The sequence below is a fragment of the Nothobranchius furzeri genome, chromosome 2, assembly GCF_043380555.1.
Source record: "Nothobranchius furzeri strain GRZ-AD chromosome 2, NfurGRZ-RIMD1, whole genome shotgun sequence".
NCBI classification, from domain to species: Eukaryota; Metazoa; Chordata; class Actinopteri; order Cyprinodontiformes; family Nothobranchiidae; genus Nothobranchius; species Nothobranchius furzeri.
In genome coordinates, this window is record NC_091742.1 from 16,835,936 (window position 1) to 16,861,422 (window position 25,487).

A 25,487-nucleotide genomic window follows, 5' to 3' on the forward strand; every position below is an offset into this window, starting at 1 on the left:
CACACTTTAAGTCATGGTTCTAGTGCAGCAGCGTCGCTATCTAAGTACAGCTAAGCTAATGGAACCACGCTGAAGTTCTGGTGCTAGAGGAGAACCTGCTGAGCACCAGAAGGTTTTAGATCTTCTGACAATTTACAGATTTCTGGAGCATTCAGGAACAAAAACAATCTTGATACGGTTTAGTTCTTCCTTTTTCCTGGAGAAGGTTCAAGTCTTAGCAAGTGACTTCAGAAGGTCCAGGGTCCGGTCTCATCTGGCTGATCCATGCAGCAGAGTCATCCGCACCGGTCCAGATGGTTCTGATACAGAGCTCTGAGAAGTTTGAAAGCTTCATCCTCAGCTCCGTATCCTCACTGGCTCTGAGGTCTTCGTGGTTTCCTGCAGGGACACAATACATTTTAATAAAGGCTTTCCGAAAACACAAGGTGAAGAATCCCACAGGGATGGTGCAGATCTACTGAATGCTCAACTTCCCATGGTGACAAGTGGAGCTGGGGGTTGTGAAGGTGAGCATACGGGAGTTGGGGCAGGGCAGTGAAAGGCCTTGCACCTCCTCCACACCAGAGGCATCAGCGGTGCGGAACGGTCGACTCGTCATCCAGTCCACACTGGGAGTCTCAGCCGCAGACCAGCTTCACCACCAGACTCACGAGATCACAAAATATCTCTGGACTTCAAAGGTCATGGTTTGTTTTTGCCATTAAACCAAAATGAAGGAAATGTTTGTCACATCTCAGTGCCAGGATAACACTGCCGTTAGGTCACACGTACTGACATAATCTACATAGATATGAAATGACATCACTGCAACAGTCTTATTTTGAAAATTGCTGTATGTTTTACACTGAAACTGTGATTTCCTGTCTAGCCCTATGTTAACTGCATAAAAACGATCCAGAAGCTGCGGCCCGTCTGTGTCTACAATATTTAGATATTTTTCACATTAACGGTTTTAATGTTGAGCAGGTGCTGCTTTTTGACGCGTCACACGTGTCCTTTTAAACTGTTCAGAACAAACCCAGGCTCTCTCGTTGGATTGCTGTCATTAACCTTACCAGGGGCAGATCTACAAAATTATTTATGGGGTGGCAGAAGAAGGGCAAAAATTTTTCTAGGGTGGCAATACATATATATATATATATATATACACACACACACACACATTTATATAATAATAATAATGCATTGAACTTATATAGCGCTTTTCTAGACACCCAAAGACGCTTTCACACACTCTCACATTCACACACTGCTAGTGATGGTAAGCTACTTGTAGCCACAGCCGCCCTGGGGAGGTCTGACAGAGGCGAGGCTGCCATTTGGTGCCGTCGGCCCCTCTGATCACCACTACATGCAAGTTGGGTGAAGTGTCTTGCCCAAGGACACAACAGCAGGATACCCCTGGCGGGAGCTGGAATCGAGCCCATGACCCTCCGATCATGAGGCAACCTGCTCTACCACCTGAGCTACTGCTGCCCCGTATATATACATATATATATATATATATATACACACACACACACACACACGTTTTCCTTTTTCTTTTCCCAGGATTTACATATTCATTTGTTTTGGGTCCTCATTTAATAAGCTTAAAGGCCCATCATGAAAATAAAACATAATAAAATTATGTCCTCCCTACAACAGCTGAATGTGGCAGTTTCCATGTTGCTCAGCAAAACAATTTACACATTCATCAAGGTCCAAAGATTTTGTCCGTTTTGATTCAATGCTGAGTACAGTCTAGCTTCATAGTCTTTTCTCTGTCAAAGGAGACTGCAAATAGGTCTTTATGAGCCAGAGAGTTGAAAAACTTTGATTTTTCTTGAATTTATAGCTGCCAGCTGGGGTGGCAGCAGGGGTAGCAAGGCTTTCTTTTAGGGTGGCAACTGCCACCCTATGCCACCCTTATAGATCCGCCCCTGAACCTTACTGAACGAAACTTAACATGAAACTGTTAAGGGGTTAGGGCGCATGGCTCTGGTGTTGGCCATGTTTATTGGTTCTCCTTGCAACAATCTTCACAAGAAGGCAAAAAAATCGGATGGAAGGGTTTGTATGGATGATGGATGGATGAAAGAGCCGCATGCAGCACGCCGACCCCTGACCTAGGAGGAGAGAACGTTTCTGACTGCGTTCCTAAGCAAGGATGTGTGGAATCAACCGGGCCAGGCTGGGGCTATCTGGGTGATGTGGAGCCGATGCTAGTGGGGAAGGCTCATCAGACTCCGCTGATGAAACTAAAGTCTGTCTGAGACCCACAGCTTGTTTCTAACTAACCTAGTCAGTAGATCGTCATGGAAACCTAACTGAAGCTGCTGGACTTCTCTAACGTGGAGAAGGTTTTCCCACCCGAGAACAAAGACATACTTGCACATGGCTCCTTGTCCTGGTATCACGTGGCACTGCTCTCCTCGGCAGTAGTCCGGCTGGAGGACACAGACGCTCCGACAGGGCTGGTTGTCCACTGACAGGAAGCCCGGCTCACACAGACACTGAGCCTCTTTGGTCCAACTGTTGACAGCGCAGCGAGAAAAAGCATTGCAGGCCAGGAACTTGCAAGGATCTGCCTGATCAGCTGTTGGGATGAAGGACATTTAGAGGGGATGCATGTTTGATAAATGACACACGATCAGAACGTCACACTTATGACCCTAAAGGTCAAACAACACCTGAAGCTTATGGACGTTCTGCTCAGCTGGTGTCTCAGAGAACCATGTTTCAGATGAATGTCCCGAACATAAAGTGACGTTTTAGTGGGTCAGAGATCGGATCAGAACCACATTGATAACAGGAAGCATCAGAGGGAGGTGGAGATGATCTGGACCTGTAGGACCCATGGTTTCTGACCAGAAGCTTGTAGATGTGCCCCCCGGGGTGTGTGTGAGTGAGAGACCCTGTCCGTACCTGGCTCGATGTCCAGGGACCTCCTGTCGATCTGGATGTGAAGCCTCCTGGCGGCAGAGAAGCAGAACTCCTCCAAGATATAGCGGACCGCCTCGGTGATGTTGTAAGGAACCGACTTGGTGAACTTCATCTTGCTGTTGACGACTACACTGCCCTTCCTGAAGTTCAGAATCTCCAGATTCTTGAATCCAGTCAGGTTTGCTTGCAGGAATGGCAGCAGCTGGAATCAGAACCAGAGGAGGCTTTAGACCAGCAAAACTCACTGGTACCAGTATCTGTGACACACATCTGACCCTAATATCCCTGGGAAATCAGGGTTCAATTCCTGGTCGGGTCATACCAAAGACTAAATGGGACCCAACGCCTTCCTGCTTGACACTCCGCATTAAGAGTTGGATTGGGGGGTTAAACCACCAAAGCTGTGTCTGCAGCTCACCGCTCCACCAGGGGATAGGTCAAATGCAGAGGACAAATTTCGCACACAAATCAGTGTGTGTGACAACTAATGGGACTTTAACTAATATGGCCTGATCAACTGATGAGTTTGACTTCATTTCCTCAGTTTAAACTGAATGAGGTCATAAATCACCTGATACTTCCATAACCTGGAGAGTCAACCTGACCCTGTGGAGGGGGCAGACCTACAGATGAGCTGAGCAACCTGCTCTTTACCATCTCCACCATCATCACTACCACCATCATCATCATCATTACCATCTCCATCATCATTATCATCATCAGCACTACCACCATCATCATCATTACCATCTCCATCATCATTATCACCATCATCACTACCACCGTCAATACCATTAATATCATCATTATCACCATCATCACCATCATCACTACCACCATCATTACCATCATCATCATCATTACCATCTCCATCATCATTATCATCATCAGCACTACCACCATCAATACCATCATCATTACCATCACCATCATCATCATCATCATTATCACCATCATCACTACCACCATCAATACCATCATCATCATGACCATCTCCATCATCATTATCATCATCATCATCACCATCATCACTATCATCACTACCACCATCATTACCATCATCATCATCATGACCATCTCCATCATCATTATCATCATCATCATCACCATCATCACTATCATCACTACCACCATCATTACCATCATCATCATCATTACCATCTCCATCATCATTATCATCATCAGCACTACCACCATCATCATTACCATCTCCATCATCATTATCATCATCATCATCATTACCATCATCATCATCATTACCATCTCCATCATCATTATCATCATCAGCACTACCACCATCATCATTACCATCTCCATCATCATTATCATCATCAGCACTACCACCATCATCATTACCATCACCATCATCACTACCACCATCAATACCATCATCATCATGACCATCTCCATCATCATTATCATCATCATCACCATCATCACTACCACCATCATTACCATCTTCTTCATCATTATCATCATCAGCACTACCACCATCATTACCATCATCATTACCAACTCCATCATCATTATCACCATTATCATCATCATTATTATCATCATTATCATTATCACATTATCACCATTATTATCATCATCATTGTCACCATTATTATCACTATCACAATTATCACCATTATTATCACTATCACAATTATCACCATTATTATCACTATCACAATTATCACCACTATTATCATCATCATCATCATCCTCAATATCATCATCACCATTACTATCATTATCACCATCAAAATCATCACCATTATTATCATCATCATTACATTATCATCACCACCATTATTGTCATAATCATCACCATTATCATCATCACCATCATTACCATCATTATCATCATCATCAACACTACCACCATCATTATCACCATCTTCATCATTATCACCATCATCATCATCAACACTACCACCATCATTATCACCATCTTCATCAACACTACCACCATCATTATCACCATCTTCATCATTATCACCATCTTCATCATCATCACTACCACCATCATTACCATCATCATTTCCACATTCCTGTGGCAACCTGCCACCCAATTTTATTTGCACCTTATACACGTCCACCGAAGACATTCCACGCAAGCACACACTTAGGGCCTTGGGAGTGAGCACATTCAACGGCACTTGGCAGGTGGATTTCTCAGCCTCCTCCCGAGTGCCGGTGCCCACTTCCAATTTTAAACTGCACTTAGACACCGAGGGCTGTGGGTGCAAGTGGGGTGGTGCGGTGGCATCAGCTGGCATAGGCTGGACAATGCCCGCACTGCCCGCTCACCACAGATTAACACAAAGTCCTGAGATTAAAACTGAGATTGTGGTGTAGGTTTGAACCCTAGTTTCTCCACATGCACCTGTGCTGTTCTGATGTAACCAACCTGCGTGTATGAGTCTACTCACCACGTCCAGGAGGGAGTGCTCCAGGGATCGGTACTCAGACGAGGTCCTGTTAAAGAGATCCTCGGAGAAGTCCATGTTTGTGACCCTCAGGCTGAAGAACACGACCAGTTCTCGGCCGTGAAGGGCCATGGTCATGGTGGGCGTGGTCAGGTATCTCAAAGGGGGCAGGGCAGTGATACCAGCTGTGCTGTGTTGTTCTCCTGCAGGTGTGAATCCACTTCCTGTTTCTGGCTCACTTGGCTCTGTGGTTGGAACATAGTCCAGCTCGTCAGAAATGTCCTCGTGCGCCTCAGGAGATGCTGAAGGACTAAAGCTGCTTTCTGGTTCCTCCTCAGCCTCATAAGGAACAACTGGCTGGCTTTGCTCTTTATCAGGATCTGTCTCCTTTATGGACTCATCAGCTGAGGAGGCTGGAGGTTCCTCAGCAAATGGACCAGGTGAGGTCACACCTGGTAAGTCACCTGCAGCTGGTGGTGTGGGAAAGGCTTCAGAGGCTGGTTTTACTGTCAGAGGTTCTGCTACAACTCCAGGACGTTCTGAGATGCTGCTCTGGTCTACAGCTCCACTCTCTCACGTTTCAGACAAAAGAACAGAAATGAGTCAAAAGATCTACTCATAATCAAAATGATCTGGACATCAGCACACTGAGCCAAATCCCAAAACACCCAAAGATCTTTATCTGATTCCATTTTTCTAGTTCTTCACTACACTCAGAATAAAAAACACTTGTTTTTACGCTTTTTCTGACATGTTTCAGCTCTCACTGGCACCTTCATCAGAGCTTTCACCATGTTGGTGACATCACTTCCTTCTCCGTTTATACGCCGTCAGCAGAGGATGACATCACTCTCTGCATGAGTGGTCTAGTGTGTACAGTTCTTTGTCCCTGTTCAGGATCCTGGATCCACGTCTCCTTACTCAATCGTTTCTTTGATCCATCTTCTATCTTTAGCTACTGCTGTGTAGTGTACCAAAGGACAACTATTTGGTTATATGTCCACTGTAAGGTCAGAGGTCATCACACGGAAGTGTCCAGGCTGTTCCCCCTGCACTGGTCTCAAAACCAGTAAACACACTGTTCTACGACCTTGTTGATAAGAAGGGAAGCCATAATAAACCCTAACCCTGAATTCCTTCATCTTAGCTGAAACCAAAGCGGCAGAATAACGTTCATCGTCCTTGAATCATAAATGGCTTTACCACTTTGTAGGTTGATATAATCAAACGTGTTGAAGGAACAAGATGTTAAATCCAAAGTGTTTTAATAATGTGTGCATTAATCAATGATGGGTTCAACTGAATATTTGATTCATTTCAGGTCTTAAATGACACCAGATCCAGTGTTTGTTGATTTAATATGGATCTATCAGTCTATTCACACATATTAATAATTATTGAATTAATGTTTTAACATTCACTTCACACTAAGAGAAAAGCTCTAAGTATCTGAGTGAAGGTGTGATCTATCAAGTCCCACGGGTGGAGGCAATGACTCGCTTCAACAATATTGTCCAGGCAGAAAGCGGGTTTGGGTTTATTGTCCCATTTATTGAATATGTTGACAATCACAAGCTGGGTCCAGAATGGCTATTTCTTGTCCAGGTTTATGTAAATGATGAAAGTTATAACGGCAAATTAGATGTGGCATATGAAACCAAATGAAGTGGTAAAAACCGTGTGACCTCCCGTCACCCACAAAACGCCAATGCACTGCCACCTCAACACCTTTATAGGCTCCGCAGTGCCACCAGTGGTCAAAGGAAATACAAACCATAGTGCAATAAACTGAAATGTACATAAAACATTATCAAAATAAACTTAGATCATAATCAAATCTAAACCAAAACAATAATGGCTCCTACACTCTAAGTATCTGAGTGAAGGTGTGATCTTCTGAGGTCTTTGGTAACACCTTTAGAAATGTTAAATTCTGATTTGCCTAAAATTTATAAACATTTACTAAATACAAGGATCGCTTATTGATCTGGTTAGTTCTTCAGCTGCCTCCCGATTAGGTCGACCATATGAGCAAGCATTTGGGACCATCCGCTCTTTGGACCTCAGGTCAAAGCAACGCTTGCGAGTGAAATCAGACAACTTTAAAGAGCCACCGACAGCCTCAGATGCAATATATACACCAGCTTCCTGCCGTCCCCTGTCTAGAAATGTCGTGCTCGGAGCTACTTGCGGGTTCCGTGCCCAGAGGTCCCACCACGGGCAGTGTCCATCCCGACCTCTTGACCCTCTGGATCACACGGGGACCTTTGTAGACAGGTACGTAGACTTGGCACAAATGGCATCGGATGGTTTTATGAATAATCTCTAGCTTATCAAACCATACAGCCAAACTGATTTTAAAACCCAGACATCACAAGCTCTCTCAGATCCCTACAAGGTTCTGCTAAAACATCTAGCTTAATTACATCATTTCATCCGTTGTCTGTTATCTGTACAACCATCATTTCATCCATACTTTATCATGTATAATCACTTAGTTTAGGAAAATAGAATTACATTAATGTTTGTCAACGACATCCTTGACTGTCTGAATTCATCTGAAGTGTGTGTTCCCTGAATAATCAAAAAACCTAAAGGAATATTCATATTATTGATCATTTAACAAATAATGTAGCTAATCTTCACCGCTACAGCTGCATGGGCAGCAGTAATCCAACAGGCTGAGCGGGTTGTCCAGTAATCGGACGCAGGTTCGATCCCGGCTCTGGACAGTGAATTCTGCTGTTGTGTCCTTGGGCAAGACACTTAACCCACCTTGCCTGCTGGTGGTGGTCGGAGGGAGCGGTGGCACCTGTGCTCGGCAGCCTCGCCTCTGTCAGTGCGCCCCAGGGCAGCTGTGGCTGCATCGTAGCTCATCACCATCAGTGTGTGAATGGATGAATGATACACTTCAATTCAAGTTTGTTTATATAGCGCCAAATCACGACAAGAGTCGTCTCAAGGCACTTCACATAATAAACATTCCAATTCACAGTTCATTAAGCCAATCAGAAGCTAGAAAAATTGCATTTATTGCACAAATGCTGTTTGAATGCTGGATAGCTGAAACTGTAAGCTGAAGCTGCTGAACAGCTGAACTGAAGCTGAAACAAAGCAAAACTGTTAAAATGAGCTGAATGTTTTGAAAGATTTAAAAGCAAAAAGCACCTAAATGTAAATAAAGCACAAAAAGTGAAGAACGGAGAAAACAATCCTAAACCTCAGAAAACTGAAATCTGAACATTATTTAAAAATCTGGACAGCAAAAAGGTCTAAACACTTGTTGTTTGAGTAGGACTAGTTTAACAGTTGAATTTTTATATTTCGTTGAACTGTGAAATGAGTAGCGTAAGCCGAATTCAGAAACGGATTGCTGAAGTTGTTGAATAGCTGAAGTAAGCTGAAACTAAGCTAAACTGTCAAATGAGCTGAATGTAGTGAAAGATGTGAAAGCAAAAAGCACAAAGAAGCAAAAAAAGCACAAAACTTAAGTGAAGAATCAAGAAAACTAATCCTAAATAGCAGAAAACTCAAATCTGTGAACACTGTTTAAAAAAATTGGACAGCTCAAATGTCTAAACACCTGTTATTTCAGTAGGACTAATTTCACATTTTAATTTTTACATTTAGCTGAACTGTGAAATTAGCATCATATGCTGAATTCGGAAACTAATTGCTGAAGCTGAAACTAAGCAAAACTGTTAAAATGAGCTGAATGTTTTTGAAAGATTTAGAAGCAAAAAGCACCAAAATGTAAATAAAGCACAAGAAGTGAAGAACGGACAAAACTATCCTAAACAGCAGAAAACTTAAATCTGAACATTATTTAAAAACCTGGACAGCAAAAATGTCTAAACACTTGTTGTTGGAGTAGGACTAGTTTAACAGTTTAATTTTTATATTTAGTTGAACTGTGAAATGAGTAGCATAAGCCGAATTCAGAAACGGATTGCTGAAGCTGCTGAATAGCTGAAGTGAAGCTGAAACTAAGCCAAACTGTCAAAATGAGCTGAATGAATTTAAAGATTTAGAAGCAAAAATCACCAACAAGTGTAATAAAGCTCAGAATATAGGTGAAGAATGGATAAAAATGCTAAACAGCAGAAAACTTTAATCTTTGAACATTTATTAAAAACTCAAAATTTGAAATATTAAACAGCTGGCATTTGAATGAGAATAGTTTAACGGGTACATTTTTACTATTGGATGAACTGTGAATTTAGAAATATTTGCTGATATCTGAAACTGATAGATTAGCATATGTTTAGATTTGATATGGAATGGATGAATGGTTGGATGAATGAAATAATGGATGGATTGTTGGATGGATGTTAGATGGTTTATTGGATGGATGATTGGATAGAAGCATGTATGGATTTATATTAGATGCATGGATTCCTTAGGCCTAGCCGATCGATTAGATGTCTCACACACATGGGTGTGTAATTCCATTTAGCCAGAAGATGATTGACCTCTCTCAACCAATCAGGGGGCTAGGTGGGAGCGGGGCACTTTCCCACCTTCTGACGGTCAATCAAATTGAACTTGTTTCTAGTTTTAAGTACAGATAGTTCAAAAAGATCAAAAACAGGAGTCTGTTATTGGCTCAATGTTCAGCTTTTTAATTTCCATTCCTGTGAGACTCGGTTAAAGTGATATGTAGTTCCTTGTGTTGCCATGGTAACAGATAACGCATTTAAAATTGAATACAAGATTCCTGAGACCAAACTGGTCGATTTGATGTGTCATATATATGGGTGCTGGATCCTGATTGGACAGAAAATGGTTGAACACTCTCAACCAATCAGAGAGCAGCACTGCCTTTTCCCCCAGCTATTTTTAGGCCTGCAGCTGTACTCCTGTTAATGAGAAGCCTTTAAATCTGTCCATCAGATGTGAAATTGGACCTGTCAAACTTATCATCACCATTCGAAAAGTACTGCACCGGATTCAAAATTTCAAAAAGCATGAGCGGCAGAAGGCTTTGTTGGTCATCTGTGTGGATTTTTATGTGCCTACCATGAATCGTCTTGAAGCTATGACGAGAAACTTTTAGCTGCCTGAAGCCGATCAGAGGAGAAAATCTCTGTTCCTTTAACATGGGTTTCAATGAGGCAGAATCTGGGTCTTTCCTCCTTCTGAGGCTTGTAGCGAAAGAACGGTAACACTTACAGATAAAATGAAACCCATTCTGAAAAGCTGACAAAAATTCCTACTTTTTGAGTTATAATTTGTTTTGGTAGTCCAAATGCTCTGGGGGTAGTAAAGAGTTGTTCACAGAAGATGTGAAGTTCAAAAGTTAGAGTGCGGAATCTTCAATTTAGAGTGGGGAGACATTTTTTTAATTTGAATTTTCTCAAACAATTGAACCGTACGACCACAATGTTTGGAGTACAGTCATGATTTATAGCTCAAAACGAAGGTATATTCGTTAGATGTAAGCCAGCATGTGTCTCATTTCAATCTGACCAACGGTTCTCTCGGGACAACGCCAGAAATGGAGCAAGGGAGGGTCACTGCTCCTATCTTTCCCCATTATAACTTTTGTGAATTTTTTTGAAAGTTTCAAGTCGTACCTCAACTTCTACGTGCGATTTTACAAAAACCGTAAAAGATATTTTAAAAAGCCTCTTTAATATGTTAAACAGGAAAGTCTTGTGAGTTTGATAAACTTTGAATGAAGTCTCTAAGTTAAAAGGAACCCTAGAGAGTTTGAGGTCAAAAAAGTGATAGCAATTTGCTGAAAATTGACCAATCCCATTCATTTCAATGGGAAATTTTTCGCAGAAAAAGCTTAATAACTCGAAAAATTTGAAAGATATCAAATGCTGTTTGAATGCTGGACAGCTGAAACTGTAAGCTGAAGCCGCCGAACAGCTGAGCTGAAGCTGAAACAAAGCAGAACTATCAAAATGAGCTGAATGTATTTAAAGATGTAGAAGCAAAAATCACCAACAAGCGTCATGTAGTTCAGAATATAGGCGAAGAATGGATCAAAATGCTAAACAGCAGACAATTTTAATCTTTGAGCATTTATCAAAAACTCGAAATGTGAAATGTTAAACAGCTGGCATTTGAATGAGAATAGTTTAACGGGTACATTTTTACAATTGGCTGGACTGTGAATTTAGAAATATTTGCTGATATCTGAAACTGATAGATGAACATATGTTCAGATTTGATATGGGATGGATGAAGAGTTGGATGAAAGAAATAACGTATGGACTTTTGGATGGATGTTAGATGTTTTATTGGATGGATGGATGGATGGATAGATAGAAGCATGTATGGATTTATATTAGATGGATGGATTCCTTAGGCCAAGCCGATCAATTTGATGTCTCACATGCATGGGTGTGTAATTCCATCTAGCCAGAAGATGATTGACCTCTCTCAACCAATAAGGGAGCTGGGAGGGAGCGGGGCACTTTCCCACCTTCTGACGGTCAATGAAATTGAACTTATTTCTAGTTTTAAGTACAAACAATTCAAAAACAGGAGTCTGTTAATGGCTCAATATTCTTCTTTTTATATTCATTCCTATGAGACTTGGTTAAAGTGATTTGTAGTTTATTGTGTTGCCATGGTAACAGAAGACAGAAGTCTGCATTAATAATGCTATGTACAACAACACATGAGTCATTTAAACTTTGAATAACATTTCTATATTAAAGTATGTTGACACAGTTGTGTCTAAAATTTTGTTAAATGTTGTTGCTAAGCACGTTGCCATGGAAACGCAGAGCACAATATGAAGTTAATACAAGACTCCTGGGACCAAGCAGGTTGAATTGATGTACCATACGTGTGGGTGCACATTTCCTTTTAGGCAGAAGATGATTGAAAACTCTCAGCCAATGACAGGGCCAGATTAAGACTTCGTTGTACCCTGGGCAACAATAGTCAAGGGCCCCATCATCAAGACCCAAGGATCACCATAATATGGTCACATACAGAATATTTTACTGTAATATGCAGTAAATACACTCAATACTTGAATGCCTGACTTCACGTAACCCGCTCAGGGTAACCTTTGACCCACCTTGTGTGGACTGACCAATGAGGAGAGAGTCTTAACTTGAGGCCCCCTCTTCATTGGTCAGTCTTCAAGAGACTGACTCTCAACTGACGTTCAAAGTCATAGGTAGCGAAGCGTCTCTGTGCAGCGCAAAAGCCCGGGTGGACAGTTTGTTTAATATAGGGTGACCATATTTCCATTTCCAAACAAGAGGACAGGGGATCTGTGCCTATGACGTCACACCATGGCAACGCCACACAACGCTGGGACCCATTTTTTTGTAAGAACTAAATTAATATCAGATTCTGCCAATAAAAGGGCTCTAAAACAATAAATACTTAGCATATTTACTGCAAAATCTAATTTTTCTGCTTTAGTGCTGCAACAAGGTTTTATTAATAATAAATTATTATACCTTTTGTTTTACTACAGCATCGGTACGCTTCCTGTGCACAGATTATCAAGGATGCTTGTTTCAGCTGTGAGATTAGACGATAGGATCAATGATAAAATAAGTTGTCACACTGGAAACTTTCAGAGAATCCACAAATAGTGGCTTTCAAATGGTTTTGTTACTTTTTGCAAGTTTAGAAAAGAAGCAGATGAGACAGCATGTCTGATAATTTAGTTTTTCATCTGATAATATTAGAACATTTCAGTAATATCTGAGGGGCTTTTATAAACACTGTATAACTAATACTCCTGGAGAGGGTATGGATTACACAGAGGCTTCTGGGGAGCCCAGCTATGGGGGTGGGGTGGTGGTGGTGGTGGTGGTGGTGGTGTGTGTGTGTGTGTGTGTGTGGGGGGGGGGGGGGGGGGGGGTCATTTTGCCTTGGCCCCCAAAATGTCTTGAAACGGCCCTGGGTGTGTGACTGAGTTTTGAAGGTGATCTGAATTGTATCAAATGTATAAATATTACATGTGTGTAGTGGAGATAAATCTACCTACATTTTACTTTTCAACACTTTGTTTTGTTTTCTTGTTTTTATTGAACTATTTTCCTGTTCTGTGTCTCTCATCTTCCTGCATCATTTGTGACCACATTTGACATACATATTTAAGTTTGTAGAACAAGCGTGAGATAATTGACTTACTGCTGGAAACCGCTGGCTTTTTGATTCCCGCTTCCTGTGAGCCTGCGGGCTGCTGTGAAGCTGTGAGCGAGGCAAAGCCGGCAGCCCTGCCCGTTGGAAACAGCGCGTGTGGACCGACCGTACCAACTTGAGGAATTGGGGGTGGGGGTGGGGTGGGGGGTGGGGGTGGGGGGGGGGGTTGGACTATAATTTCTCAACAATTAAAAACACATTGTTTTGTATTTGCAGACTAACTTTTACGTTGTGGTTTTAGAAGACAATACAGGTTTACTGATAGCATTTATACATTTTCAATAACTTTTGTGGGGGGGACAACTTTGTGTGAGGGGGGGACGCTTCCCCCCCGTCCCCCCTGGGATCTCCGCCTATGCTCCTGTTAACGAGAGAACCCTTGAAATCTGTCCTTCAGTAGTGAAATTGGACCTGTCAAACTTCTCATCACCATTCGAAAAGTACTGCACCGATTTGAAAAATTCAAAAAGCGTGAATGGCAGAAGACTTTGATGATCATCTGTGCCGATTTTTATGTGCCTACCATGAATTGTCTAGAAGCTATGACGAGAAACTTTTAGCTGTGTGAAGCCGAACTGAGGAGAAAATCTCTCTTCCTTTAACATGGGTTTCAATGAGCGAGAATCTGGCTCTCTCCTCCTTCTGAGGCTTGTAGCGAAAGAACGGTAACACTTACAGATAAAATGAAACCCATTCTGAAAAGCTGACAAAAATTCCTACTTTTTGAGTTATAATTTGTTTTGGTAGTCCAAAAGGTGTGGGGGTAGGAAAAAGCTGTTCACAGAAGATGTGAAGTTCAAAACTTAGAGTGAGGGTAGAGTGGGGAGAGACATTTTTTTTAATTTGAAATTTCTCAAACAAATGAACCGTACGACCACAATGTTTGGAGTACAGTCATGAATTATAGCTCAAAACGAAGGTATATTCGTTAGCTGTAAGCCAGTTGTGTCTCATTTCAATCTGACCTACGGTTCTCTCGGGACAACGCCGGAAATGGAGCACGCATGGACGTAATTTTGGGGGGGGGACAGGGGGGACATGTCCCCCCCACTTTTTCCAAAGTCAAGTTTTGACCCCTGCACTTTTTACTATCCAAAAACAATATTACGCTATATTAAATTGACACTGGTTGAGCTCTAGGACCAAGCGGAAAACAACCGTTTGTGTTGAAGCCTGTTTCCCATTAGAGCATACTGTAAAGACCCCCCCCCCCACGTGTCCCCCCCACTTCTAAAGTGAAAATTACGTCCATGGGAGCAAGGGAGGGTCACTGCTCCTATCTTTCCCCATTATAACTTTTGTGAATTTTTCTGAAAATTTCAAGTCGTACCTCAACTTCTACCTGCGATTTTAGAAAAACCGTAAAAGATATCAAAAAGCCTCTTTAATATGTTAAACGGGAAAGTCTTGTGAGTTTGATAAACTTTGAATGAAGTCTCTAAGTTAAAAGGAACCATATAGAGTTTGAGGTCAAAAAAGTGATAGCAATTTGCTGAAAATTGAACAATCCCATTCATTTCAATGGGAAATTTTTCGCAGAAAAAGCTTAATAACTCGAAAAATTTGAAAGATATCAAAGCCAAAAGTAATAGCCGGAAAGAGCTTAACGAGCTGAACGTTTTGATATAAAATTGTTGAAATAGCTCAAAATTTGAAGGAGAAGAGGTTCAAAAAGTGTACGGAAGCAGAATAAGAAGAAGAAGAAGAAGCAGAAGAATAAAGAGAAACAGGAAAACAATAGTTTGAATGCTTTTCAGCATTCAAACAATAAAGAAAAACAGGAAAACAATAGTTTGAACAATAATGTGTCCTATATAAGGAACCCAGCAAATTGCATCAAGTCACTGTAAAGCGCTTTGGGGTCCTCTGACTCTGAAAGGTGCTACACAAGTGCGGGTCATTTATAACTCATATTTCTGTAGTGTGTTTATGATCCATGTGATGTCCCAGTCTATGCCGTGATTTTGGCTTGTGCAGGAGTCTGTAACGGCTGATTTCTCTACGTTCTGCTTTTTGTGTTGCCGCTCTTGTGTCTTTGACTTGTCTCCGTCTCACTCCCGTCTCTGTTCTATTGTCCTTGTGTTGAGTTGGCGTCCGGTTCCTCTTGTGTACGTTTATTGCAGAGTTTGAACAGTATTTCGTATATGACTCTACACTTTTGTTCCTGGTTTTTGGTTCTTGGTGCTGGTTTGTCTTTTCTTTCAGGTATTTGTTGTTATCCTTAAATTATTGCCCATGTCGGGTAGCTGCAGGTTTTTAAAGCGTTTTGGATGTGTTGCTCCTCTTGTCCACAGTCCCGTTTCATCATGTTTGATTGGTGGTATAGAGTTCTGATTACTGACGTTATATGCATGGTAGGGTGTTCTGATGTCATTATAAATATTGGTCTGTGTGTGTTTATGTTCAGGGTCCCGCCTCTCTGTCTGGTTATTTTCATGTCCATGAAGGTTATGCTGCTTTTTCCTCTTCGTACGTAAAGATGTTGTCGTCAGTGTTGTTCAGGTGTTCTGTTAGTGTCTCTGCTTGTGCTTTTGGAGTAATTTATAATAAGTTGTCTACGTATCGTTTCCATAATTTGATTTAGCAGTTGGGGGGAGATGTAGTTATTGCTTTTTGCTTTAGGGCCTCAATGAAGAACTCACAGAGGGTAGCTGATGATGGGTATCCCATTGCAAATCCCTCCAGCCGTTGGTAGATGGCTCCATCATATTTAAAGTATGTGGAGTTGGCTAGCCGTTACATGAAATGTGCTATGCTGTCTGCTTTAAGGTTTGGTCTTCTGTGTAGATTTTTGTCTTGTCTGATTTAGTTAACTACTATATCAGTGGTTTTTTGGGTTGGTGTTTTTGTGAACAGGGATGTGATGTCATGTGAGATTAGTGAGTTGTTGTCCTTGATGGTAATCTTTTAGTTATTTAGCTAATTCTGTGCTGTTGGACTGGGCAATGGACTGATAACTTAGCTGGTATTTTAGCCACGTTGTATGTTGGTGTGCCTCTGCTGTCTACTACTGGCCTCAACTAGGTTTGTCACCCGTTTATACCTCTTGACTGATTTAGCTGAATCTAGATGATGTATGTAATAACTGTGTTGTTATTAACTCTTGATGTTTATGACACTGTTGATTTCCTGCAATGAGTTAATGGGTAAGCCTAAATAAGTTTAACTTCAGCCTACAGCACGTCGGTCATAAATTACATCTAAAGAAACGGTCTTATTTACAAGAGGAAGCTGGAATTGTGTTGATGATTATTATGATCATTATTTTCTTTTTCATGTGTCTTATATGCATTGTTATGACTGGATAAAAGACATGAATCTCAAAATGAAGGTAATCACATTTGACTTTGAAATACATTTCATGTCTTTTTAATGTTTTTCCTGACTTAAACTGTAGGTTATGTGCTTCGCTTGGAGGAGAACCCAGACAACTCAACACATGAAGAACAGAAGATAGAAGAGTGTGAGAAGAAAACAAGTGGAGGACACACAAGGGCAGCAAAATAAGAAGAAAGTACAGAAACCAGCCCCGTGCAAGCACACGGATCATAAACAGAAACCACCGAGATGAGGAGAGGTGGACCCGGGACAATGAAAGGAACGAAGGACTTTACATGCTGGACCTTTGCGCGGGCAGCAGAGGATGATATCACCTGGTGCCACCAACATCGGTGAATGCTCGGACAAAGGTGCCACTGAGAGCCGACACGGTTAGAAAAAAAGTCAAATCAAGATCCATTTACTTTGAATTAGCGAAGAACCAGAAACACTGAACTTCTGTAACATCTCTGAACATCTGTAACGTGTGGGAGAGCTGATCTTACCTGGATCAGAGGCTGGCTGAAGGTGTAGATCGCTCCTGGCTGTTCCTGCTGGGACCACATCAGAGTGGCTCTCCATCTGAGGACCATCCTCCTCCTTTGTGTGGAAGCCCTCCATCAAGGGGGGGTGGGAGTCAGGTACCTCAGAAGGTTGGACGTGTGTTGCTTTGATGAGTAAGTTGTGCTTCTGCGGTGGGTCGTCATGGACCAGAGGATGGAACACCTCATCTTCAACAGCAGCACCTCCTTCAAAGTGAAGTTCTTCCACTTTATCCAAAGGTTGGAGGATTTTAATCAACACAGCAGAAAGTTCTGGTTTCTCCTCTGGTGGGATCTCTGATGGTTCCACAACTACAAGCTCAGGCTGTTCCTTCGCTGGAAAAGAGTCAGCTCCTCCTTTAGCTGCTTCTGGCTCTGGACTCTTCATCTCTTCTTCACCTGGCGGCGGAGTTCGTGGTACTAAAATGTCAACGGGTCTTCCGTTTGGTAAGGTGACCACAACTTTTTCTCCCTCGTGCTCCTCTGGTTGTAGAGCAACAGGTTCTGTTCCTGGAGCCCGGAGAACCTCCTCCGCACCTTCACTGGGTTCTGAGACTTCCTCTTGAGGTGCATGGCTTTCCACTGGATCTGGACATCGTTCTTCTGGCACTGGCTGAGGAACATCCCCTTCACTTGGTGCTTCGGCTTTAATGTCTCCATCCAAATTTTCTACCATTTTCAGATCTGTTGGGACAACTTCCTCTTCTAGCGCTGGAATTCCAACCTTCTCTTCTACAGGAACTTTTTCCTCCACTAACTCTGCAAAAGATGCAGACACCTCAGGCCCAGAAGTTCCCTCAGCTATGTCTCCAGCCTGTTTGGACATTTCATCTGACACAGGGAAGGTCTCCTCTAAGAGTTCAGGTACCCCTTCCTCTGGAATCTTAGGAACTTTCTCCTCCAACCCTTTGGGTTCAGGCTCCTCAGAGACTTTGATGAATGTTTCCTCTGAAACCTCTGGTGGGGTTTCTTCAGACTCTTCTGGGATTTCCTTTGAAACATTAGATGTTTCTCCAGAAGGTTCAGTGATGGTGTTTTCTGGAGTGTTTTCATCTCCAGCACCAGACTTGGACTCTTCTTGATCTGGGATCTTCTCCACAACACCCTCAGGCTCAAAGACTAGATGTGACATCTCAGTGACTTCATCTTCTTCTGTTACTTCAGTTATTTTCACTTCTGTTTGAAACATGGTGGCTGGTTCTTCTTCTGTGAGGACCTCGGCTGTGGTACCACCTGGTTCTGTCTCTGGAAATGACTCTTCTTCAGGTTTTAAGATGTTGATCTCCTCCTCTGTTTTTGTGCCATTACCTGAAATGTCTTCTGGCACTGAAACATCTGGAGTGTAGACCTCAGATGTTTCCTTGTCTTGTTCTGCTAATTCATCATCTTCTGTATCAGGTATCAAAACATCTGATGACTCCTCCTGTTCTAATCCTGAACTATCAGGTTTCTGATCAAGCTCGGAGACTCTATACTCTCCTTCAGCTGTTTCTGCACTCTTTGCCACTAATTTGGGATCTTCTCCTTCAGGCTTTGGATGAGGAGAAGGAATGTGGCGCATCTGGTCAGATTCATCTTCTAAAGAGGCCTTCAGGTCCAGCAGTTCACTTTCAACTTCTAAATCTGTCAGATCCTGGGACTGAAGCTCCAGAACATCATGTTGCTGTAGGTCTGAGATTCCTACATCTATGTTCTCCTCGTCTGAGACAGTGTTAAGATCTTCCAGGAGGTTTGGTGCCGGGTCCGTGGGCGGCTGGTCGTGGATCCGTGTTGTGATAGAGGGTTTAGTACCAGTTGGATCCTCCCCACCAGAAGAAGTCAAAATCTGAACTGTTGGACTAAGCCAAACATCTAAACGAGGACTTTCTCCCTCCTCAGGAGTCAGGTCTTCTTTTGATATCAGGTTAGGAGACAGAGTGACGTAAGGAGCATCTGTCTCCAACTGAAGAACCACAGGAGGAGTCGGGATGTGGAGAAGTTCACTGGTTTCCTCCTGATTAAGGCTTTCAAACTCACGAGTAATGAAGAGGAATCCCTCTTCTGTTCCTTCTGGATCTGACGGCATTGACTCGTGAGTCACGTCTTCTGGAGCTGCAGGATGATCACTGGAGTCCAGCAGGGTCACGAGGGCATTGTCCTTCTCCCCGAGGGTGAGGGGAGGCTCCGGCTCGGTGCTGATGGTCTCTGGATCTGGGATTAAAACTTCCAGCTCATTATGTGAGTCCGGTTCCTGCAGCTGTGGAGACTTTAGCAGACAAAGTGCCAACAAGGGTTAAAGTAAAGCAGAGAAACCTACAGGAGCTACACAAACACTGTAGCTGGCCCTGCTGGTCCTTACCTCCTCCACATCAGCTGATGCTGGATGGAGCGTCGCCGCGGCTGCAAACACAATCACAAACGTTAAAAAACCACAGGTGTGCTGAAAACGCCCTAAAGTAGTCCACCAGAGTTACTGTGGAATACGTCCGTCTCCTTTAAGGGCTCATTCATGTCGTTTCCTGTGAATGTGTGGGTGAAGTGGTGAAACGTCGGCATGTAAACAAAAGTTGTTTGTTTAGTCGTGTTTATTTTAGCGCTAAAATGTCTCTGTCTTCTGACTATCGTCTCAGGAAGTCCAGACTGTCCTCTCCTCAGCCGGGTCCAGGTCCCAGCTCCTCCAGTGGGTCCTGGGACAGTCGTAGGAGGACTTGCCTAAACCTTCAACGGGAGCTCAGACTCACTCACTCACTCACTCACTCACTCACTCACTCACTCACACGACCCTGAGACAATTGACCAGTTCTGTGTTTCCCAAGGTGCTCTTTCCACCTCCAAGTGGTGATGACCAACAGCTCAAACTGAACATAGACATTCCTGTGGGAATGGTACCTGGCTGGAAGTTTAGAGAGTCCAAGTCGACTGGCAGAGACGCCTCCTCTCGTAACGCCCAAGTCACCATTTCTCTGAGTGCCGAGTCAGCAGGAGACACCAGCTCACCGGTGGAGGTGGTTTCAGGGACGTTGACCTCAAAGATGAGAGAATAGTGCACCAAGATTCCTCCTGGCCTGGAAGACAGGAGATGGGCTCTACCTCAGGATGGCAACAGCTTTAGCGTTGAGCTCTTTCATCTACGGTTCGTTATCAAAACTAAATCTCTAATCTGAGTTTTGGATTCGGCTCTAAGCTCTACCTGCATCAAGGGCTCATCAGGAATCTTTGAAGCATGGATTAGAATTAGTGTGCTTTTGTGTGAACTGCTGTTTGCTCTTCATGAGCCGGCAGAAGGGTTCTACATCAGTGTGACAGACACTGTCACTTTCTGGCCACTAGAGGCCCTCAGTACTCTGCCTGCACAGCTGCAGGCTGTTAGATTGATTGAGCCTCCCTGTTAAAAGGGAGCTCTGGCTGTCATTCTGGGAGAGACTTCAGTTGGGCGTTGACACGGAGGTGTTGAGTCTCCTCTATCTCTCCTCGGGTTAAGATGTTAAAGTCTTGTGTGATTACCTGAGTGGTATTTCTAGTTTTGCAACCTGAGTGGTAATTTTTGTTTATAGCAATAATAGTAGTTTGTGTGTCCTCATTCATTGAGAGGCTTTGCTCACCCTTTTGTTGCAGTTTTTGTGTTCATCCGTTTAGCCTTATTCCAGCCCTTAAATCGTTTTATTAGTTAGAAATTCCTTTTGTTATTGATTCCCAGTCTTGGATGACCTTTTTGGTTTCCTCTTCAGCCCAGAGCTTAGTTTGTGTTAATAAATTTCCTTCTAAGAGTTTTAAACTCAGTTTGTTTCATTCCGGTACAAAATCTTCTTTACTCCCTCAAACACCATTGTGCTCCTATCGAAGCCAAGGGACGTAAAAATCAGAAACATCCCGTTACTCCTAGCCTCATCACGGGATCAGCAGGGAATAATGAGATTTCCTCAGCTGCTGCTGAAAACTTACCCTGAAGCAGCTCTTTTGGTGTCTGAGTTAGTGTAGGGTTAGGGTTAGTTTGTTCAGCTGGACACACACACACACACACACACACACACACACACACACACACACACGCACACGCACACACACGCGCACACACACGCACACTCGTACACACACGTGCACACACACAAACACACACTCACACACATATGCACACACTCGCACGTATGCTCACACACACACACACACACACATGCACACACACACACACTCACACACATATGCACACACGTATGCACACACACTCGCATGTATGCACACACACACTCGCACGCATGCACACGCACACTCACTCACGCACAGACACTCACATGTATGCACACACACTCACATGTATGCACAAACACACACGCACATGCCCACACTCACATGCCCACACTCACATGCACACACACACACACACACACTCGCGCGCGCGCGCAGATGCGTGCATGCACTCACGTAAATGCACACACACTCACACGTATGCACATGCGCACATACGCACGGTAGCGTGATGAATTGTCCATTTCTGACCTAAAAGGCCCTGCTCCGTTTTGCTCTGCTCAAAGCAAAACCAGAAGTTTCTGACACAGAACTAATCTGCATGAGATATTGCTCAAGGTCTCATGCTCTGCTTCTAAACTGTTTCTTATTTTCCAGCTCAAGAGAAGAAGACGAACACTTTCTCTTTAATAAATCAGAAATCTCTATTTTTAATAAGCTAATTAAACAAAGTGTGAGTCCAATAATAAAATGTGAACCAATCTGTGAAATGACAATGTTTATGATCAGTAGTATTTTAATAAGTAATATAACTTTAAACTAGCTGCACTAGACATTCTCATCCACGTAATGTTAAGTCACATGACACATTTCCTTTTCTGATCCAATCAGAACCTTACAGATCTGACGCGAGGCGTGGTTTTGTTGGTGCTTGGTAAATCTCATCTGGTTGTCCTTTTTTTTTATTCGACCGTAAATCAAAACATCCAAATTATAAAACTATGCCCACGTCATCTTAACTTCAGGTCAAGCGTTCTAGAGAAGTTGTCGGAGTGGCCAGTCCATAAACTTTCCTCTTCAGCCGACTGAACCTAACGACAAGCTGGATTAAATCTGTTGCATGTTCCACCTGCTGCAACGGTTCCTTTCAGAATAAAAGCTGAAACTTCACGACCCCTTTTTGGTTCTTGCTAGATGCCAATAAAACGGTTGTGGCCCGGACGTATCTCAAGACTGGTCTGGTCGGCAACCGCTGCTTTTCCTACCGGCTTCGGTACCAGAGAAGGTCAGGCTGGACCTCGACATTCCTGATCTAACGGGGACTTCCGCAAAGGGTACGTAGGCCGGCAAAATGGCGTCTCAGTGTGTGTTATAAATCTCCAACCCAAAACTTAGCATGAAACATCATCTTCACTCCTATCAGAACTAATCGTTTCTTCGGATTTGCTGGTTCTGAACATATTTCACACTACACCAGCCACAGTCTTACTTCCCCTTAGTTACACCATACACCTAGTGTTTAAAGTTAGTCTAGTTTTAATTTGTTTAGTAATAAACCTTTAAACTTTTAAAACTTGACTCTCTTTCTTTTGTCTATGAGTTAATACGGAGTGGTTACATAATCCCTGCAATAAAAAGTTCCAATCTTCGTCCCGTCAGCCTGCAGAGTCCACGTCTTTGTCCCCTCCTCAGTCTCCAGAGTCTTCGTCCCTTCCTCACCCTCCAGAGTCTTCGTCCCTTCCTCACCCTCCAGAGTCTTCGTCCCCGCCTACACCTCCAGCGTCTTCGTCCCTTCCTCTGCTTCCAGAGTCTTCGTCCCCTCCAGAGTCTTCGTCTCTTCCTCACCCTTCAGAGTCTTCGTTCCCGCCTACACCTCCAGAGTCTTTGTCCCTTCCTCTACTTCCAGAGTCTTCGTCCCCGTCTACGTCCGTTTCAGAGTCTTCGTCCCTTCCTCTGCCTCCAGAGTCTACGTCCCTTCCTACATCCCTCTGTCCCCAGCCTCCTCCATGTTCTCCTCTTATGTCCTATGATTATTCCCTCCTGCTTTGTTCTTTCCCCATTTAGTTTATTGAATACACCTGCCTTCCCTCCAGATCTCACTCACACCTGATCACCTCCCCCTGTGTTTAAAAGCCCTGTCTTGTCCCTCAGTGTTTGTCGGTCCATTGTTGTGTCTACGTTGTTCTGTTCCCCCCCGAGTTTTGCCCGAGTCAGTGCTCGGTTGTGAGCTTCTGTTTTTGTTTTTGGATCACTCGATCAAATCTCCTCCTTTAAACAAAGGATTTATTTATTTACATCTGCTCCTGTCAAATGTATTCTGCGTTTTTGGATCCTAACCTCCTGCTCAGCGTGACAGGTAAATGTGAAGGACACTCACTCTGACAGATTTGGATTCTGCGCTGGTGCCGCTGTTAAAAAAAACAAAACTACATTCCACTATAATCAATGATGGCGTACTCTTCTACGGTGCAGAACCATTTATGTCCGCATCCCGATGCATCAATTATTTGATTCTTTTCCTCAGCTCTAGTCCCTAAACAGCTACCGTACTTTAAGATGGGGGATGACCATGGAGCGTCGAACACAGTTTATGTATATAAAACTGTATCATTTTAAGTTGAGAGGAAAATTTAGAATTGACGTTGGTGAGAAATATTAGTGAAAAAGGACAAGTTTGTGAACTGGAAACACAGGATTTATAGTAAACTGGTAAAAATATCACACACTGGGCCTTTATGGTCAACAATACTAATTGAGATTTAGCATGTCAATTCTTATTTATTGAAAAACTTCGGTATCGGCACTACACCGAACTCTGGAACACTTTCTGTCTGGGAGGCACCCTCCCTTGCTAGATTAAAATAGGTCCTGCAGGCACACTATTACAACTTGGCTTTTGGCTGATAACTTTTTCCTGTTTGTTTTTGTCCGTACTTTGCAGCCCTTTTGTTTTCTGTAAGTCTATTTCTATGCCTTGCCTCTAGCAGTAGGCCTTTTACCTGTTTTTAAACTCTTTATGCAGTTTAAGTGAGGTTTTAGTATGTTGATACAACACTTCTCACTGTGGAACAATGTCTATATCTGTGCCTAGTATCTTTGTCACACCCTGTCTTGTCTCCCCGTTCTGTTTAGTCATGTGTCTCTGTTAATTGCTCCCACCTGCCTCTCGTTTTCCAATCACCCAAGCTCCCAGCCCTCATGTATTTAAACCCCTTCAGTCCTGTGTCTCAGATTGGTTCATTGTTTCAGTAGTCCAGCGTGTTCTGTTATTAAAACCCTTTTGTTAAACCGTTCCTGCTTGTCTGCCTTTGCACCCGCATGTGGATCCTGCCTCCGCTTCACTCACCGGCACGCTTGTGACAATCTTAGTACTAGTAGTTACTAGTATCCTAGTACCTGGTATGGCATGATGCTAATTATTGACATAATCATTTGTTTCGGTGTACTGGTTTTCAATCCTGGTTTCCTCATTTTCAGTTTTCAGTTTCGGCCAAATGTTCCATTTTGGTGCACCCCTAAATCACACCATACTTTTGAAACCGAGTGTTGGGGTGCTTAACATTGTGTGGACCAGCAAAGTGTCCTTAAAATGTGCAAATGTCCACATGGTACAGGTTCAAGTAAAACTGTGACCACTTAAACACATAAAGACAAGTGTACACGCACACACACACCATAGAAAGCAGTCTCCTACACCTTCAAATTCAATTCAATTCAAAAATACTTTATTAATCCCAGAGGGAAATTGATTTAGCTTCTGATAGTAAATAGTCTCCTACACCTATCTCCTGCAGTAGCTTCTGATGGAAAACAGACGGTGAAACTAGGATTAGAAAAGCCTGACAGATCTACGTCACCCTGTCACTAACATTCATGGACTCACCCATCTGGACTCACGACAGGGAAAAATGTTGTTGGTTTAGCGTCCAGGAAATGGCAGAGAACGTCTTGCTAGTAGAAGCTAACCGTTAGCATTAGTAACTCCACCACACAGCAGAAATCCCCCAGGCTTGTGTAATTAGTGGAGATAAAACATCAATGCTGCAGAGCAGACAGAGTCAGTGGTAGAGTCGTGTTGCTGTTAGCCAATCAGAGGAGAGATGTAATCTTTAACCACCACCAAACCCGTCTAAGTCACACTGAGTAGTGCCGTTGGAAAACAGGGTTAGACAACAGTCTGGGGAGAGGATGGAGGCAGCATCCCTTCCCAACATGG

General features: G+C 43.0%; 1 protein-coding gene across 1 annotated transcript in view; it reads right to left on the reverse strand.

Moving 5' to 3' along the window:
• Nucleotides 1–238: 238 nt before the first annotated feature.
• LOC139063094 (interphotoreceptor matrix proteoglycan 1) overlaps nucleotides 239–25,487 on the reverse strand; it is a 40,882-nt gene continuing 15,633 nt past the window's right edge. The window contains exons 10-16 of the mRNA XM_070544541.1: nucleotides 20,198–20,373; nucleotides 19,668–19,708; nucleotides 17,294–19,574; nucleotides 5,346–5,914; nucleotides 2,908–3,127; nucleotides 2,371–2,578; nucleotides 239–378 (exon numbers count right to left, since the gene is read on the reverse strand). Of these exons, the coding sequence (XP_070400642.1) occupies nucleotides 351–378; nucleotides 2,371–2,578; nucleotides 2,908–3,127; nucleotides 5,346–5,914; nucleotides 17,294–19,574; nucleotides 19,668–19,708; nucleotides 20,198–20,373 (3,523 nt within the window). The 3' untranslated portion in view covers nucleotides 239–350. The remainder of the gene's footprint in view (nucleotides 379–2,370; nucleotides 2,579–2,907; nucleotides 3,128–5,345; nucleotides 5,915–17,293; nucleotides 19,575–19,667; nucleotides 19,709–20,197; nucleotides 20,374–25,487) is intronic.